General features: G+C 61.0%; 1 protein-coding gene across 1 annotated transcript in view; it reads right to left on the reverse strand.

The window, feature by feature from the left end:
* Positions 1–835: 835 nt before the first annotated feature.
* The window catches only part of HTT (huntingtin), a 147,512-nt gene continuing 133,591 nt past the window's right edge, over positions 836–14,756 (reverse strand). The window contains exons 58-67 of the mRNA XM_042937033.1: positions 14,120–14,250; positions 13,884–14,013; positions 11,743–11,898; positions 9,127–9,317; positions 8,848–8,962; positions 8,507–8,720; positions 7,989–8,094; positions 6,089–6,251; positions 5,732–5,892; positions 836–4,851 (exon numbers count right to left, since the gene is read on the reverse strand). Coding sequence (XP_042792967.1) covers positions 4,638–4,851; positions 5,732–5,892; positions 6,089–6,251; positions 7,989–8,094; positions 8,507–8,720; positions 8,848–8,962; positions 9,127–9,317; positions 11,743–11,898; positions 13,884–14,013; positions 14,120–14,250 — 1,581 coding nt within the window. The 3' untranslated portion in view covers positions 836–4,637. The remainder of the gene's footprint in view (positions 4,852–5,731; positions 5,893–6,088; positions 6,252–7,988; positions 8,095–8,506; positions 8,721–8,847; positions 8,963–9,126; positions 9,318–11,742; positions 11,899–13,883; positions 14,014–14,119; positions 14,251–14,756) is intronic.

The raw sequence follows: 14,756 nt of genomic DNA on the forward strand, positions 1-14,756 counted from the left end.
CTGGCTGTCCGTGCTGGGACCAGGAAGGGGGACACAGCCTTGGTCGCTCCGAGGTACCATCAGAGGCCCTGGAATTGCATCACAGAGGAGACAAATTCGGGGAGATGAAGTCACCCCCATCAAATGTCTAGAACACCTGACGTGAGGACGAAGGCCCACCCCTGTGCAGGGACAGGGGGTCCTGTGGCACCCGAGGGCCCGTGCACAGAGCTGCTGCACAGCCCCGGAAGCCGGAAGCCCATGTGCCTGGTCACACGGCCGCAGCCCAGGGGCAGGGGCCAAGCTGCGCGAGCGCACTTATCTGGCACCCGCCACGGCGTGGGCTCCGAGGCCGCCCTGCTGAGGGACCGGGCGGGCCACTCCCCCCAACTGACGGGAACCCATGGCACTAGGGGTGCTGTCTGTGCAGGCTGCCGGGTAAAGCAGCTGCACCCCAACATTACCAGACACCGACTCGCCATGGCTCCCAAGGAGGGGCCGAACCAGGCCTAAGGAGGACGGTGCCCCATTCTGCTGACTAGGCAAGCCTTTGGGGGGTGGCGAGTCCTTGAAGCCAGAACAACTTACACACTCAAACGCGTGCGCCAGGAGCCCAGGAGCCCGCGGGGCGTGGGGGAGCCCCAAGGCCGAGGCACGGCCCCCTGTGAACACTCCAGCCCTGGGCTGCCCTCACCACCCTCCAAGGCCCCGGAACCCTTCACCCCAGCAGCTCACGTCTGCGGGGACCTCCTGGGACGTGCCCAGCCCCCTCTCCCCGGGTGCGGGCCAGTGTGGCAGCCACCCCGCCTCCCCGGAGAGGCTCTCCACAAGCAAGCACGCCTCGTACAGCAGCGCGTGGTGTCATTTCCCTTTAATTCAGATACACAATGTTCGCGGAAGTTTAAAAAACTTAAACACACGTCGCTTGTCAGTCCTTCCCTCTCCTCTTGGGAGCAGACGGTCAGGTCCAGGCCAGGGCTCCGGGACGTGCCCCTCACAGCCTCGCTGGCTCCCAGCAGGCGGGGATGGAGGTGGCGGGGCGTCTCGAGCTCACACCCGCGAGCACGAGGCAGCGTGTACGGACAGGCGGCCCCGCTTCGCCCAGAGCCAAGCCACTTGCTGCCGGTCGACGAGGCCACGGTCCTCCAGTGCCAGTGGCCGCCACCCAGTCTGCACCAGGAAACGGCAGTGACTGTCCAGGGCCAGGTGCTCCCAGAAGCGCTTGTGGGGAGGGGGTTCCTTCGACGCCATGAAAAGTGACAGGTGCACGGGGGAACGGGACCCCTGACCCCTCCAGGCCACTTTCACTGGTCACCGCCGTCTGAGCGGCCCACTCCCCGCTGAGGCCGCGCCCGGGCCGGCAGCACCAGCTGAGCCCTCCTGAGCTTGCCAGCGGGGCTGGGCGGCTCTCACACCACTCCCCTGCCCCTGCCCGTTGCCCCATAGACAGAACCGCCCCACTGTCCCCCTGGTCGGTAGCCACGGCTTCGAGGGCTCACCACAGAGGGAAGGACAAACACCAAAGCGAGGATGTATGCTAGGAAGGACGCTCGTGGCAGTGAGAGGAAATGGGATTCCACTCCCCCCAAACCACAGAGCCCCCTGCAGCCGCCGCAGAAGGAAGCATTGCCTGCACGATGGCCGAAAGCAGTTACCGCTGTTCAGAGTCCGTTCCGATGGAACCAGCAACAGGGCTCACCGCGGCTGCCCGGGAGAAGCCGCCCCCGGCCCTGGGGACTTGGAAGTGACAGCCGGCAACGGAGGGGTGCCTGGGTGCGGCGGGGGTCCTTTAAGAGGCAAGGCCTCGTGACGCTGCCCTCCGGGTGTCTGAAGGGGTCAGCCTCGTTCATCCTCTGTGAAGGATCCATTTGCTGACAAAAACGTGATGGGGCAGGAGGAGCGGGCTCTGGCAGCCGGGGGTCACCTGCAGCCCTCAGTGGGGCGGTGGGGGAGGGAGGCACGTTTCTGGAGAAGACACGCTTAAGTGCATTGCCAAACAATTCTGCCCTGGTTTCGTTCAAGTCCATCCTGATATTATCAGCAGGAAAACAAAAACAGCCCCCCCCCCCCACTCCCCACAAACCTGCCAAATTGGTATTTTCAACAAAATTTGGATTGATGATATGATCGCTGCTTGCTACAGACTTCTAGTAAGCTGATCAAGTCCTAACGTCTTGTGCAGAGAGCTGGCCAGGTGGACCCTTTCCTCAGCAGGATTTTAACGAGCAATGACACCGCTCCCAGACACCTCCGTCACGCAGCCAACTCCACAGGGCACGTCTAAGGAATAGAACTTCTACAAAGAACTTACGCGGCCAATCTCGTAGCCTTGCGCGTCTGTGTACTGCGATATATGCAGAATTACAGACTCGCACATATGCGCACACACACACACTCACCCGTGGCCAAAAGGACTTCACTCACTGACTCCTCTCCATCTCCCGAGCACACAGGCCCGTCTCTTGGGTGGCACCTGTGGCCAGAGCCGGGCTCCGGGCCCCTGTTAAGAACCGACTATTTCATGGCAATCGAGGCAAAGCCAGTTATACTTCCGGTGAGCCCAGTGGCACGGACTCTAAGGGGAACAGTTCCAAACTTTACATTCACAGTGTTACTTCCTACAGACGTAAACTCCTCAGCAGGAACAGCATCAGGCCCGGGTGCTCCCATCTCCAAGCCGCCGAGGCGACAGGGGTGGGAGACAGCAGGTTCTGAGCACTTTCCTGCGCTCACACACGTTCCAGCCGACTTATGGGAAAAGGCAGGAGGAGAAATGGGAGCCCAGAGGGAGGGACAACGCTGACTTCCTTTCTGTTAAAGTGCCCTTATGGTCCTACGCATCAAACACGTGACCCAATTCTATCGCTCGTGCCCTGGCGCGGTGGGGCCTCTGCAGGACCTGGTGGGAAAACCCCACACCCCAGTAGGCCCCAAACTGTTGTTGCAGGAAAGGGCTGGAAAGAAACAGAGCTCTGGGGCAGTGGGGGGCAGCTCGGGGGTCTCCAGGCCCTGCAGCTCGCTGTGTGGCCTGCAGTGGGACGTCAGGCCTACACTCAGACACAAGGGTCGCTAACCACATACCGAGACTCGTTCTCTTTCTTCTCTGCAGACTCTGGAAAATAGCTTCCAAATTATCTCCACTTACCATGTGAAATACCCAAAACGCTGTCTGCACTTAAACTCAAGACCAAACTGAGCAGCCTGGCATTCACCACATGACTGGCCTCCCTCTGGGGGCCGAGGGCAAGCACAGCCCCACTTGTAGGCACGCGAGCTCCTAAGCCAAGGTCGACCCAAACGTCCAGGCCTCGTTTGCATTGAACGACTTGACTGCTTTGGGGCTGGAAACAGAGCTGGTCCAGTGACCTGGGTCTGAGGGGCCATGGGCTGGCCAGTCGCTGCCCTACCCTGTCTCCTTCCTGCCCCTTCCCCCGAATGAGCCCCACCACGGCTCCAGGGGCATAGGTCTACACCCTCCCGGGCTGGAAGGAGGCCTAGCAGATGTGCTGAGCTGGAAAAGGGGCCAAGGAGCTGCTGGGGCCTTTCCCTAATGGTTGCCAAGAAGCCAAGCTTTGCTCACGACCAAGGCGTGCAGACAAATGTAGCTCCATCACACGCCTGGGCCCTAACAACACAAGAGGGGCCACGTGGGAAGCAGATCCCGGCAGCGGCCAGACAGCCCTGGGCAGCCATACTCGGCTTGGGGACAGGAGCTGGAGGGCACGAGGGCTGGAGACAGGCTGCCCGCACCCAGGCAGGCTGGCCTTGTCAGCTAGGTGCCGGCACGGCTGTCCTTCGCTGCTGAGTGGGGGCTCTGGAGCCGTCCTACGGATGAGGGCGCCGCGGGCAGGCACAGGACAGAGGAGTGGGCACTTTCCGGTCCCCAGCGTGTGGCTGTGTGAATTATGATGCAGACGTCAGATCAGCAAACGTCTCTATGCTCTTATCAGACGTGAACGGCGTAAGGAAGGACGGACGGAGCACGCCGCAGAGCCCACCGGCTGTTACAGGGGAGGACAAGGACCGGCTGGGGCGGCTCGGCGAGGGCTGTCACATGCAGCACAGACTTGCGATGCACATACTCTACACGGGCATAAAAAGTTACCTTAAAATTAATCTCTTTACTGATATAATTAAATTTTCAATCCTGAGAAGAAAACAGAGAAAGGGAAGCACGGCGCTGGGGGTCGCGCTCCCAGCCCCCCACCCGCACACACCAGTGCTCGGTGAGGCCCGACCCCGGCTGAGCCGCGGAGAACGCTCTCGAAAGCCTGATGGCGCCACCTTCTGCCTATGGGACAGCAGAGAGGCCGACAGCCAACCTGCAGGACCGAGGACATTCGTCCCAGACGCAAGAGCAACCACGAGCAGGCCGGGCAGCGGGAGGAGGGGACACCTGGGCGGCTGGCACGTGACACGAGTGCAGCACAGAGGGTTAGTGACACACAGCTGCTCCCGCTCCCCGCGAGGACTCGGGCGCGGCCCCACGCTGCTGCACGTGTTCCCCGCACGCAGCCTTGCCGCCAGGGAGCCCTTCTGCCACAGGGCAGAGACGGACACCGCCTGCCCGGCCACGGGGCCGCTCGAGGGGGGCCCGTGTGTGGAGCCACGCCGGCGCGGGCAGGCCCCCGGGCTCTGCTGCTGCCCCACGTGGGCACTCAGCACGAGGCGACTTTGTGGACGTTCCGCAAACAAGTCAACAGTCGATGGTATGGGTTTCCCGGAGCCGCGACCACCTCGAACACGGACTGGAAGGCCCGGCGGTCCAGCTCCTCCTCTATCTGGTGTCTGTAAAAGTCTGTGGCCACCAGGCAGAAGAGGTTAACGTCCACTCGCTCCAGCTTGCCCATCCTGCTGATGACGTGGGGAAGGCTGGCAGGGGAGTTAAGGGAGCAAGGCTCGAGTGAGGGAAGAGGGGTCTCCCAGGTGCGCCTCCCCGTCCTCACCAGGCTGTCCTCGCCCGGCACAGGTCAGGGCCCAGGAGTCCCGAGAGCCACCGGAGCAGCGGCCGGCAGACCCGGATGGCACGGCTGGAGCTGCCTCCCGCCTCAGCTCCCACCGGCTACGCGGGCAAGGCTAAAGGACGCTGCCCTGCTCCGGCTGGGGGAGCTCCAGGGAGAGGGTGCTCCGGTCCACAGCACTTACCTGGCCCGGCTCCCTGCTCGGCGCCGGCCGCGGCCGCGGCCGCTCCCACAGGCCCCGCTCCCGCTCGGTGAGAGCAGAGCCATGCCCCCCCGGCCCGGGCCCTCCCGGCAACACTGAGCGAGGCCGGCCACCAGCAGCAGGACAGCCGTCTGCTCAGAGGCTCTGGTCTGTCTTGGGGGAAGGCTGCTGAAGGAGAACATCCCCTTTTGGCAGCCAGCGTTTTTGGGGGTGGGAACCAGATCTTCACTGAAGCCTTTTACCCGAGAGGATGACACGGGGCACGATGACAAGGAATAATGAGAAGCAGCATCAGCCGCCACCCCAGCTGCACGGGGCCCTCGACTGGGGACTGGGCGGGAGGGAGGGAGGGAGGTCCACAGGGAGCTGGTGCCACCCTCCCACCCCTCCAGGCAGTCCTGGTCAGTGTGGCAAACGTTTCCTTATCGAGGCTGCACCCCCCTCAGGCTTAAGGTATATGTCATTTTGACATCTGAGTTTCTGGCAAAGGTTAGGTTCCAAAAACTTGAACAGGAAGCATCAACCCAGACACAGACAGAAGAGACCACAGGACTGGTAAACGGGCCCCGGCCCGGACCCGGAAGGATACACGGCGGAGACCCAGGGGCTAGTGGAAGCACTGACGAAGAAGCAGGAGAGGCTCCACACAGCCATGGCCACCGGGCTCCTCTGGGTGAAGTTGGAGAGGGACAGCATGACCCAGTCCCGGACCATGGACGACTGCCCACTGCTGTGCAGGGTCTGGAAAACCTGAGAGGACGAGAGGCCCAGAGGGTCAGGGGCCACAGCTCTACCGAAGCAGGGGTAAGGGGTAAGGGGCGCTGCAGTTTGCAGGGTGAGGAGTGGGGCCCACCAGCACCTGCACCAGGTCAGCGCATCCAGGTGTTAAAAGGCATTCGGTCCGGAAAGTCGGGGCTTCCCCTGGCCCGTGACCCCGTGCCCTCACCTTGTACACAACGGTGGCCATGAACTGTGGGTATGGCTGCTGGTTGGACAGAAATTCCCCAATGACTTTGTTCATGACATCCTGGGGTGGGAAGAAGTCATCTAAAAACTGAGGAAGGATCCGTGCCACCACTCTGGCTTCACAGGGGAATCCTTTCCTGACCCTAAAAGGAGGGGACACAGGTCAGAGTCTGGCCCCACCTCAAGAGGGCCTCATGTCTGATGCCAGCTGGGAGGCGCCCTGGGTCCCAGTATGTTACAAACATGTTGCAAACAGGCAACCCCCTCCTTACTGGCCTCACCAGGCACCTGCAGGTGAAGGCACGGCTCGCGGCCCCCCAACCCGTGTGTGGGCTGAGGCCTCAGAAAGGGGTTTCAAAGTCGTGTCAAGTTGTAAGCAACAGGGGTTCGAGATGGTGACATTAGAGATAAAAAAAGTTCATAAGGAGAACACCATCCACATTCCGTTCGGTTTCCATCCATGTCCAAACGCTGTGGGTGTCTCAGCACCCCGTTCTGATGCCAGACCTCTGCAGTCAGCAAGGACCCTTCTTACCTGACCCCTACCCGCACACTCTCCTGCTGATGCCCTCCACGCCCTGCTGCCCCAGATACTACAGTGAGCACCTCGAGCGATGCCTTCTGGCCAGGTTCCTGCATTTGTGCCCACAGAGGAGCCATACGCCGCTGAAAAGTGCCGGAACGGCCCCAGAAACGGGGCCCTTGCCTCCTAGGCATGCCCAGACCCCCCGCCTGCATGCCAGCTCTGGCCCAGCAAGGGGCGAGGCTGCTGCTCTGGACGACACCCACAATCAAAAGCTACCTCCCGTCAACTCAGTGTCCCCCCCGCCTGACGTCTGGAGAGTGACCACACTGCATGCCTGACAGCACTCGCTAAAATGTTGGTGTATTTTGTTAGCACTGGGATGCAAGGTCCACGAAGGCAGGGACCCAAGTGTGGGCTCCCCTGCCCGTCACCCGGCTGTGGTCAGGCTCGACAGATCTGTGTGGAACAGAAGATGGCTATAAACACTCATTTTAAATTTCAACACAGAAACAGACTGCAATGCTTGGCTTTCCTGAACACCTCATGTGGACCGAGCGGACGCAGGGAAAGCCTTGGCTCAGCGTGCTCTTGTGAGAAAAAGCCAGAAGCCTCCTGCTGACTGGGCCAGAGGGACAGGCCAGGCTGAGTGGTGCAGAATGGGCCTCCCAAGGCTGCAGACGCATCGCGTAGTCTGCACTGGGAGGCCTGGGGCAAGGCCTGGGGCAAAACGCAGGGTGCGGTCCTGGGGAAAGAGCCTGACAAGGTGCCCAACCCATTTTCCAGAGCTGGCAAACTGAGCCTACTCTGGACACAAGTGCACACAGTGGGGGGGGGGGGTGGCGGGGATTAATTACCAAGCTCTCAGAGATACTTTCCTTTGCTGTTTAAATCTTTACCCCGGTCTACCGAGCACGACTCCTGGAAGCTGCTGTTAATGGTGCTCCGGGGCTGTGCTCCCCAGGCCCGGGGCGGGGAGCGGGGGGGGGGGGTTTGCGGGCCAAGCCTGCTTTGATGGTAAGGCTCCCCGCCCAAAGGCAGCAGTGTCCCACAGACATCTCCATTACTGCTCAGAACTCCACGTGCCTGTCCGGTTCACATGCCCCACCCGAGGCCTCCACACTGACAGGGGCTGCCCCCAACCTTCACGGGAGAGGGACACCCCAAGCTCCCAGGTGCTGAGGCCCAAGGACTGGCCGCTCCCGCAGAGCCAAGTGAGGCGTGTGTGCAGTCAGGGGGAGAGCGGGGAAACCGCGGGCCACGGGGGCAGGGCTGAGAAGGGAGCAGGTGCGTGCGAAGGCAGCTGCTCCCGGCGAGCGTCCCAGGGCAGCTCAGGGCAAAGGCGGGCGTTTCTCACCTGTCGAAAAGAACGGACACACGCTCCATAGCCACGATCACGGACTCGCTGTCTGGGGCGGCGGGGCTGGGGTCTGAGGTTCTGCCTGGGCTGATTTTCTCCTTCCCTGGAACAAATCATTCTGTACTGTTACTTGCTCTGAAGACCACGCCTTGAACCCACAAGGGAGTTCAACGAAGCCTGAGAGATCATGTGAAATCAAGTGACAGGAGAGCTCAGCCGCCCAGGGCCTGGCCCCCCCGTGGGTACATGGGGTGCAGTGGTCAGTCTGCAGACCTGCTCCCTGGGCTGGGCTCTGAAGCCTACACAGCAATGTGGCCTTGAGCCAGTAACCGCAAGCCCCTGCTCTACGATCTTCCTGAAGTGCAGTGGGGTCGTGGGGTCTGTGTCCAAGAATGAACACGCTTCTCGCTCACTTGGACAGCAGATCCGTATGGTCTGGAGTTCGGTGGCACTGAGCTGGCAGGCACAGGTGGGCCCGGGCCAGTCTCTGGGGCCCCGTACCCCACAGCCCGCACCTGTGTACATGCAGGTGAGCATCAGGCCCAGGGCAGCCATGGCCCGGTGCGGGCTGTGCACGTTCACTCTGTCCACACTCAGCTTGACCAGGGACTCAGCATCCAGCCGGCACAGCTGTTCGGAGAGCAGAAGACGCTCCAGGCCCCGCAGGACGCAGTGGTAAATGATGGACGGAGTGGACTCCTCACTCCCGGACAGCATCACCCCACACATCTGAACACAAGGAAGACTTCTGGGTCAGGCCCCCGCCGCTCGCGCTTGCTCCTCTGAGAGTACCACCCGCAGGGGACAGAGCGCGCACACACGTCCGTTCCAGAGGAAGGCGCCCAAGGCCGCTCACCTGAATTACTGACGCGGAGAATTCTGGGCCTACGTCCAGGGGATAGTTCTCAATCAGGTAGAAGGCGGTGGCACACATCACCAGCACGTGCTGCTGGCTGTGAACATTCACGCAGCTGAAACCGGGAGACACGGGCTGGTCTGACGGTGCGTGTCATGTCGCCAGGACCTCCGCCCCCGTCCCCACGGAAGGGGGCCCACCTGGGCCCCAGGACCTGGTGTACGACCCCGCCCTTCCCCCGGCCCACGCCAAGACCCCCACGCAGCCACTGCCACTCACTGGGCTGCCCCTTTGAGGTTGCACAGGAGGTAGTCGCTGATGACAGGGACGAGCTGCTTCGCCGTCTCATCCAGGAGGTCACACTCCAGCACGTAGAGGGCGCCATGCAGGGCCCCGACCCTGCTGGGCAGGTGGCTGCTCCTCAGTGTGCTCTCCAGCAGCCGGCTGACGGGCTCGGCCACGGCCTTGTCCTAGAGCACAGGCACAGGAGCAGAGGCTTGCCCACGACGGGTCGGGAGAGGCCAACGAGGGGCTGACCTAAGCTACAGAGGAAGACCGGGCGCAGGAGCTCCGGCAGCAGGCCCCCCCGAGGCCCCTGAGCGGGCGTCCGGGCACCCGGCTGGCGGGAGCGTCCCCGGCTCCCCCGCTGACCAGAGCAGCCCCTGTGCCTCACCCGGTCACGCCAACGCCGTGTCCCCACAGACACCTTCCTCCCGGGGGCCTGCGGTTTGGGCCGCGCCAGGGAGAGTGGCCCGAGGGACCGGCCGCCGGCGGGAGCCCTGCTCTGTGTCTCTAATGCGCTCCCCTGGCGGCCGAGACCCCACACGTGTTGTCACAACGCGCCCCACCTGACGCCCCGGGAGAGGATGCTGGCAGCTGGCGCCTGCTTCCTCGGGACTTGCCCCCCCCCGCCCCCCCCCCCCCCCCCCCCCCCCCCCCCGCTTTACCCTGTGCCGATGGTGCTTTGTTTTCACCGGGGTAAATCCCAGCCGTGAGTATATGTGAATCCTCCCAGAAAAACGCAGGGTGGTCTTGGGGACCCCTAACAGTAGTCTGCACTGACCTGAACCAAAATACTACCCGTGGCCGTTAGCACCCTCGACACAGTAGGGCGCAGTGGAACCCTCGCGCTCCGTGCCACATGCCTCCCTCAAGACGCTCCTTTTAGAGCAGAGGCAGCCACAGGAAACGGTGTGGAAGTGGGGGTGACCCCAGGGCTCCACAAGCCACCCCACTTCGGAAAGGTGGCTACTGGCACCTGAGGGTCCCTGCAGGCCCCGCCAAGAGCAGACGCACACGCACCATGGCGGTGCGACGCCTTCCTAAGGACGGTGCCGCCGTGCATCCAGCCCCTGCCTCTGGAAGCACCGCCAGGACGTGCAGCGAGGGACGCACACTTCCTGACACCACGTAAGTGTCTCAGGAGGAAAAGACAAGCTTCGGAGCGCGGCTGCCTACACAGAGGCCCATGCATGCACGTCAGGGTGGGGAGTCTGTGTCCATGCAGCAAGTCTTGCCTTAGGGTCTTCTTAGAAAATGATGATTGTTTATTTGATTTATTGACAACACAACATTTGTCTAGGGGGACCTGGGCCTGAGCACAAAAACACAATTACAATGAAAACGAACCCAGCAGCTGAAATCCCCCACAAAGACAAAAGGACCCCTTCAAGTCCAGCTGCTTTGACATGTCTCTCGACGCCCAGAGGGCACACACTTTGAAGTGATGTGCTCACAGAAGGCAGGCCAACGGATTCATTGTTTCTGTTCCCTGATGGTGGCACCAGGGCTCTGGCCACCCAGGATGGATGATACCTGCCTGGGCACTTCGGGTCAGAGGGATGAATCCTACAGGGGAGCAAAGCCAGGAAGGGGCTAGAGTCAGGGCTCTGGGCCACAGACGTGGACTCAGACCTCTGCCATGTCCCATGTGACCTGGTCTCAGCTTCCGGGGGCCCAGATGAAACAAGAGCTCACCTTTGTGAGACTGGGCGAGGAGACCTGTTCTCGTGGTCACTGTCAGGACAGACAGGACTGAGGGGGAACACGGGGGGGGGGGGGGGGGGGGGGGGGGGGGGCAGAGGGACAGCACCACCGCGCCCCACACAGGGACCCAAGCCCCTGGCCGTGGCAGCCCCCACATGCTTGGTGGATGAATGAGTCTCCACCACCAACGTGAAGATGGGACTCCAGGAAACAGGGAGCAGAGGCCCCACAGATCCCGGGTAAAGGCTACGTAGCAAAGAGCAAGCACACACCAAACCCGCACAGCCTGGAGTCCAGCCGTTTCCTTCTAACGGCGGAGGTTCTGTCCTTCCCTACGCTGACCAGAGCAGGCCCCATGCAAACGCCTTCATGTGCTCACATCACGTCCAGTTAGCCTGGACCGCGTGGTGACGGACGCACAGAAGAACAGGTGCATGCCGCGTCGGCTGAGCTCTGATCGACTGGGCGCAGAATAAGGAAGAACGCAAAAGCAGGCAGTCTGCCCTCCCGCTAACAACAGACAACGGCATCCGGACGTGGGGGACAAATGCAGGGTTTCTGGGGTAAAATGGCCCCCGGGAGGGAGGTCTGTTGGCAGGAAGCACGGGAGCCGGCAGCTCTTCAGCAAAAGGGCGTGGGGGGGGAGGCGGGGGGTCGTGGGCAACTGAGGAGGAGGGGCCGGTCGTGTTCGCGCTACCCACACCGTGATGACCCAGAGCCAAGGGGTACAAGAGCCCTAAACCAAGGCTTGCCCTCCGTAACACGCTTCACGGTGACCTACAGAAAGGCAGGGATGTTAGAGCCGAGTCCTCCCACTCTCCTTCCGGGTCAGGCCTTCCAAGGCCGAGGCTCCCTACGGCCACAACATGCAGCCAGTACGAGGTGGCCTCCGCACCGCCCGGGGCTTACCATTCCGAGGACGGCAGCCGCCTTGCAGGTGGCAGGCACCAGGTACTGAATGAGAATCTCGTCTTCTGCAGGGTGCGCCCTCCTCAGCTCGGTCAGCGTCAGATACATCATCTCAAACTGGGTGCGCTCAGTGAACAAGTCTGAGACCACTAGGAGCTGGGGACGCAGAGCATTCAGACAGGAAGTAAGCCACAAAGTCCAAAATACGTGTGCCAACATCCCCGAGACATTTAAATATGGGAACTGACGGGGGCCCTGACTGGAGACGTACAATCCAATGGGAACAGGTAACGTGAAGAGCGGGCCACCCAGTCTCTTCTTCAAATCCCCCTGTATCTGTGCGGCCCACCGAGGGCGAGCGCCCGGATCTTAGTCACGACCGCGGCGGAACCGCTGAGAAGCCCTCTAGCTGTTATTCTGCAAGATACTAGGTCTCTGGGCAGCAGAGGGGACGGGCTCTCCAAAGCCCTGGGACAGAGGAAGGGGCAGCTGTTTCAGAAACAAAAGCTCGGCAACTCAGTCTCCCCAAAATGTTCAGTTCTCTGTTGTTCACTCTTCACATGACACCACCTACGCATAAGCGTCACTGAGGCGAGCGCGTGTCTGCTCTTTAGGGACGCTGCCCCTCCTCAGAGGCCCCGGAGGACAGCGGGGCTCCGCAAGTCGCCACAGCAGCCCTTCGGAAGGTGGACGTGGTGGACCCTGGAGGACCTCCCGGGTTTCTCAAGGTCGGAACCACTTTTGCGGTAACATCAAGACCCTTATCCGGGGGCGCCTGGGTGGCTCAGTCGGTTAAGCGTCCGACTTCGGCTCAGGTCACGATCTCACGGTCTGTGGGTTCGAGCCCCGCATCGGGCTCTGTGCTGACAGCTCGGAACCTGGAGCCTGTTTCATATTCTGTGTCTCCCTCTCTCTCTCTGACCCACCCCTGTTCATGCTCTGTCTCTCTCTGTCTCAAAAATCAATAAACGTTTAAAAAAAAAAAAAAAAAGACCCTTATCCGCCTTTTCACCTCTGTTCTCCTCTGACCACAGGGCGGTGTTTTCTCAAAGTCCTTTCGTAGTACTATCAGGCTGAATGCGGAGCAGACAGCCTGGAGCCTGCTTCAGATTCTGTGTCTCCTCTCTCTGCCCCTCCCTGGCTCAATCTCTCTCTCAAAATTAAATAAACGTAAAAAACAAAACAAATAAACAAAAAAACCCAAACCTCAAAAATTATCACTGTTATTTCAAATGGATTAATAACTTACAAAAAGGCCTGTATTACAGGTGCTTGTAATTTATTGATTAAAAAAAAATCAAACTGTAAACTTTTATTACAAATTAAAAATAAAATTATTAAAACTCTCAACTTGACCAAATGGAAAATAACTTAAGAGCCTTAGAAAGTGCGAACTGAGAACAGCCAGGCTCAAAACTCCCGCCTGCAGGTACCGGGCAGAGGTGCCACCGAGGCCTAGGTGAGGGAAGCCCGTGCCGCAGAGACCGCGCAGATGGTGGGCGGTAGCTGGTCAGTGGGCAGGAAACAGGGACCCAGGGTCTTCAGCTTCAGACTCCTGCTTGCTTCTCGCCAGACGATGGTAAAAATGCTGACGCGGCGTCTCACGAGGAGCCGTGTGCAAACCCCACAGATTTCACTTCCGGTACCGTAAACACTGACGGGTGTGACCCACTCTCTGGGGTCCCCGCGCGTGCGGCAGCCTTGGTCCGCAGTTGACGACGGCTCCACAGCAGAGCCTCTCAAAGGGGGTGTGGTGGTGGCACTGTCTGCACAACTCTCTTCTGACAAACCCGACATTTAAGAAACAGACCCTTGTGGAGACAAACGTGGCTACGTAACGTGGCCTTGAGAGCCGTGGTACGATGGGACGCTCCTGCACTACTTCCACCGTACCGAAAAGGGCATCGATGGGCCACGGACTGGAAACTCGGAAACGGCCGCTCCACCGGCTGGAGAGCTGCTACGGGATCACCCTGCATCTGTGAAACCCCGAGAGCTCCTTCCCGGGTTCCCAGAGACCACGAACTCTGCGTGAGCGTGCAGTGTCCGTACTGGCGTGTACGTGCGAACACCCGTGCCTGCGTGTGTGCCGTCACGAGCCCCGTGCGCGTGTGCAGGGGCAACGGGGGAGGCAGACTTACAGATCGGACCACTTCGCTGATCAGGATGATGGGGGTCCTTCTGGCTGACCCTGACGGCAGGATCCAGCGACTATACAATTCAAGCAAAAACTGGGAACAGGAATGGATATCGACTCCAGCCCGGTGCTTCCTGCAGAGTACGCAAGATGAAAGGCCTGTTTCAAGGGGTGCCCCAATCACATCAAATGACTGACGGGAAATTTCAAATCGCTTGAAATGAACGGCAGATAAGAAACCTGGAGTTGACCGGCGATGTGGGTGGTGATGCAGACGTGGGGACGTCGGCCTCCTCCTCCTCCTCCTCCTCCCACTCTTCCTCTCTCAGGGGCGTGATGCTGTTCCCCAGCCACACGGAGTGAATGGACACCTTCAGGAGACAAGGACACAGGGCTCAGTGGTCAGGGCACGGGTGTCGGTCCCTTGAGCTGCAGACCCCCGTGCCCTTCCCGTGCTTGTTCTGGGGATGGCGGCAGCAGTGCTGGGAACGGGAGTCGATCTGTCCGCCGGGGTGCCCCTCCCCCCCCTGCCCCCCCCGGCAGGGCAGCGTGCTCCCACGTCTGCTCTGTTCACGAGGGGGCCCTCCGGCACGTGGCATGGCATCCACACTGCCAGCGAGCGTGTGCTGCATTCCCACCACCATCCGGGACACCGGCCCCAGTTCCCACTCTGCACGGACAGCCATCTCCCCTTCCGACCCCACCCGCCGTGGGGGACTGGCAACAGGAGGGCAGGCTGGAGGTGGCCACCATAGACGGACTAGGGGCTGCAAGGCCTCAAGCAATCTCTAAGCTCTGAGAGAGGGTGGCCCCCTGCTCCCCTCATTCCCCAACAGCCAGTGACGGCTCAGCATGGAGGGATTCGGGAGCCAACCGG

Source organism: Panthera leo, chromosome B1 (assembly GCF_018350215.1).
Source record: "Panthera leo isolate Ple1 chromosome B1, P.leo_Ple1_pat1.1, whole genome shotgun sequence".
Taxonomy (NCBI): domain Eukaryota; kingdom Metazoa; phylum Chordata; class Mammalia; order Carnivora; family Felidae; genus Panthera; species Panthera leo.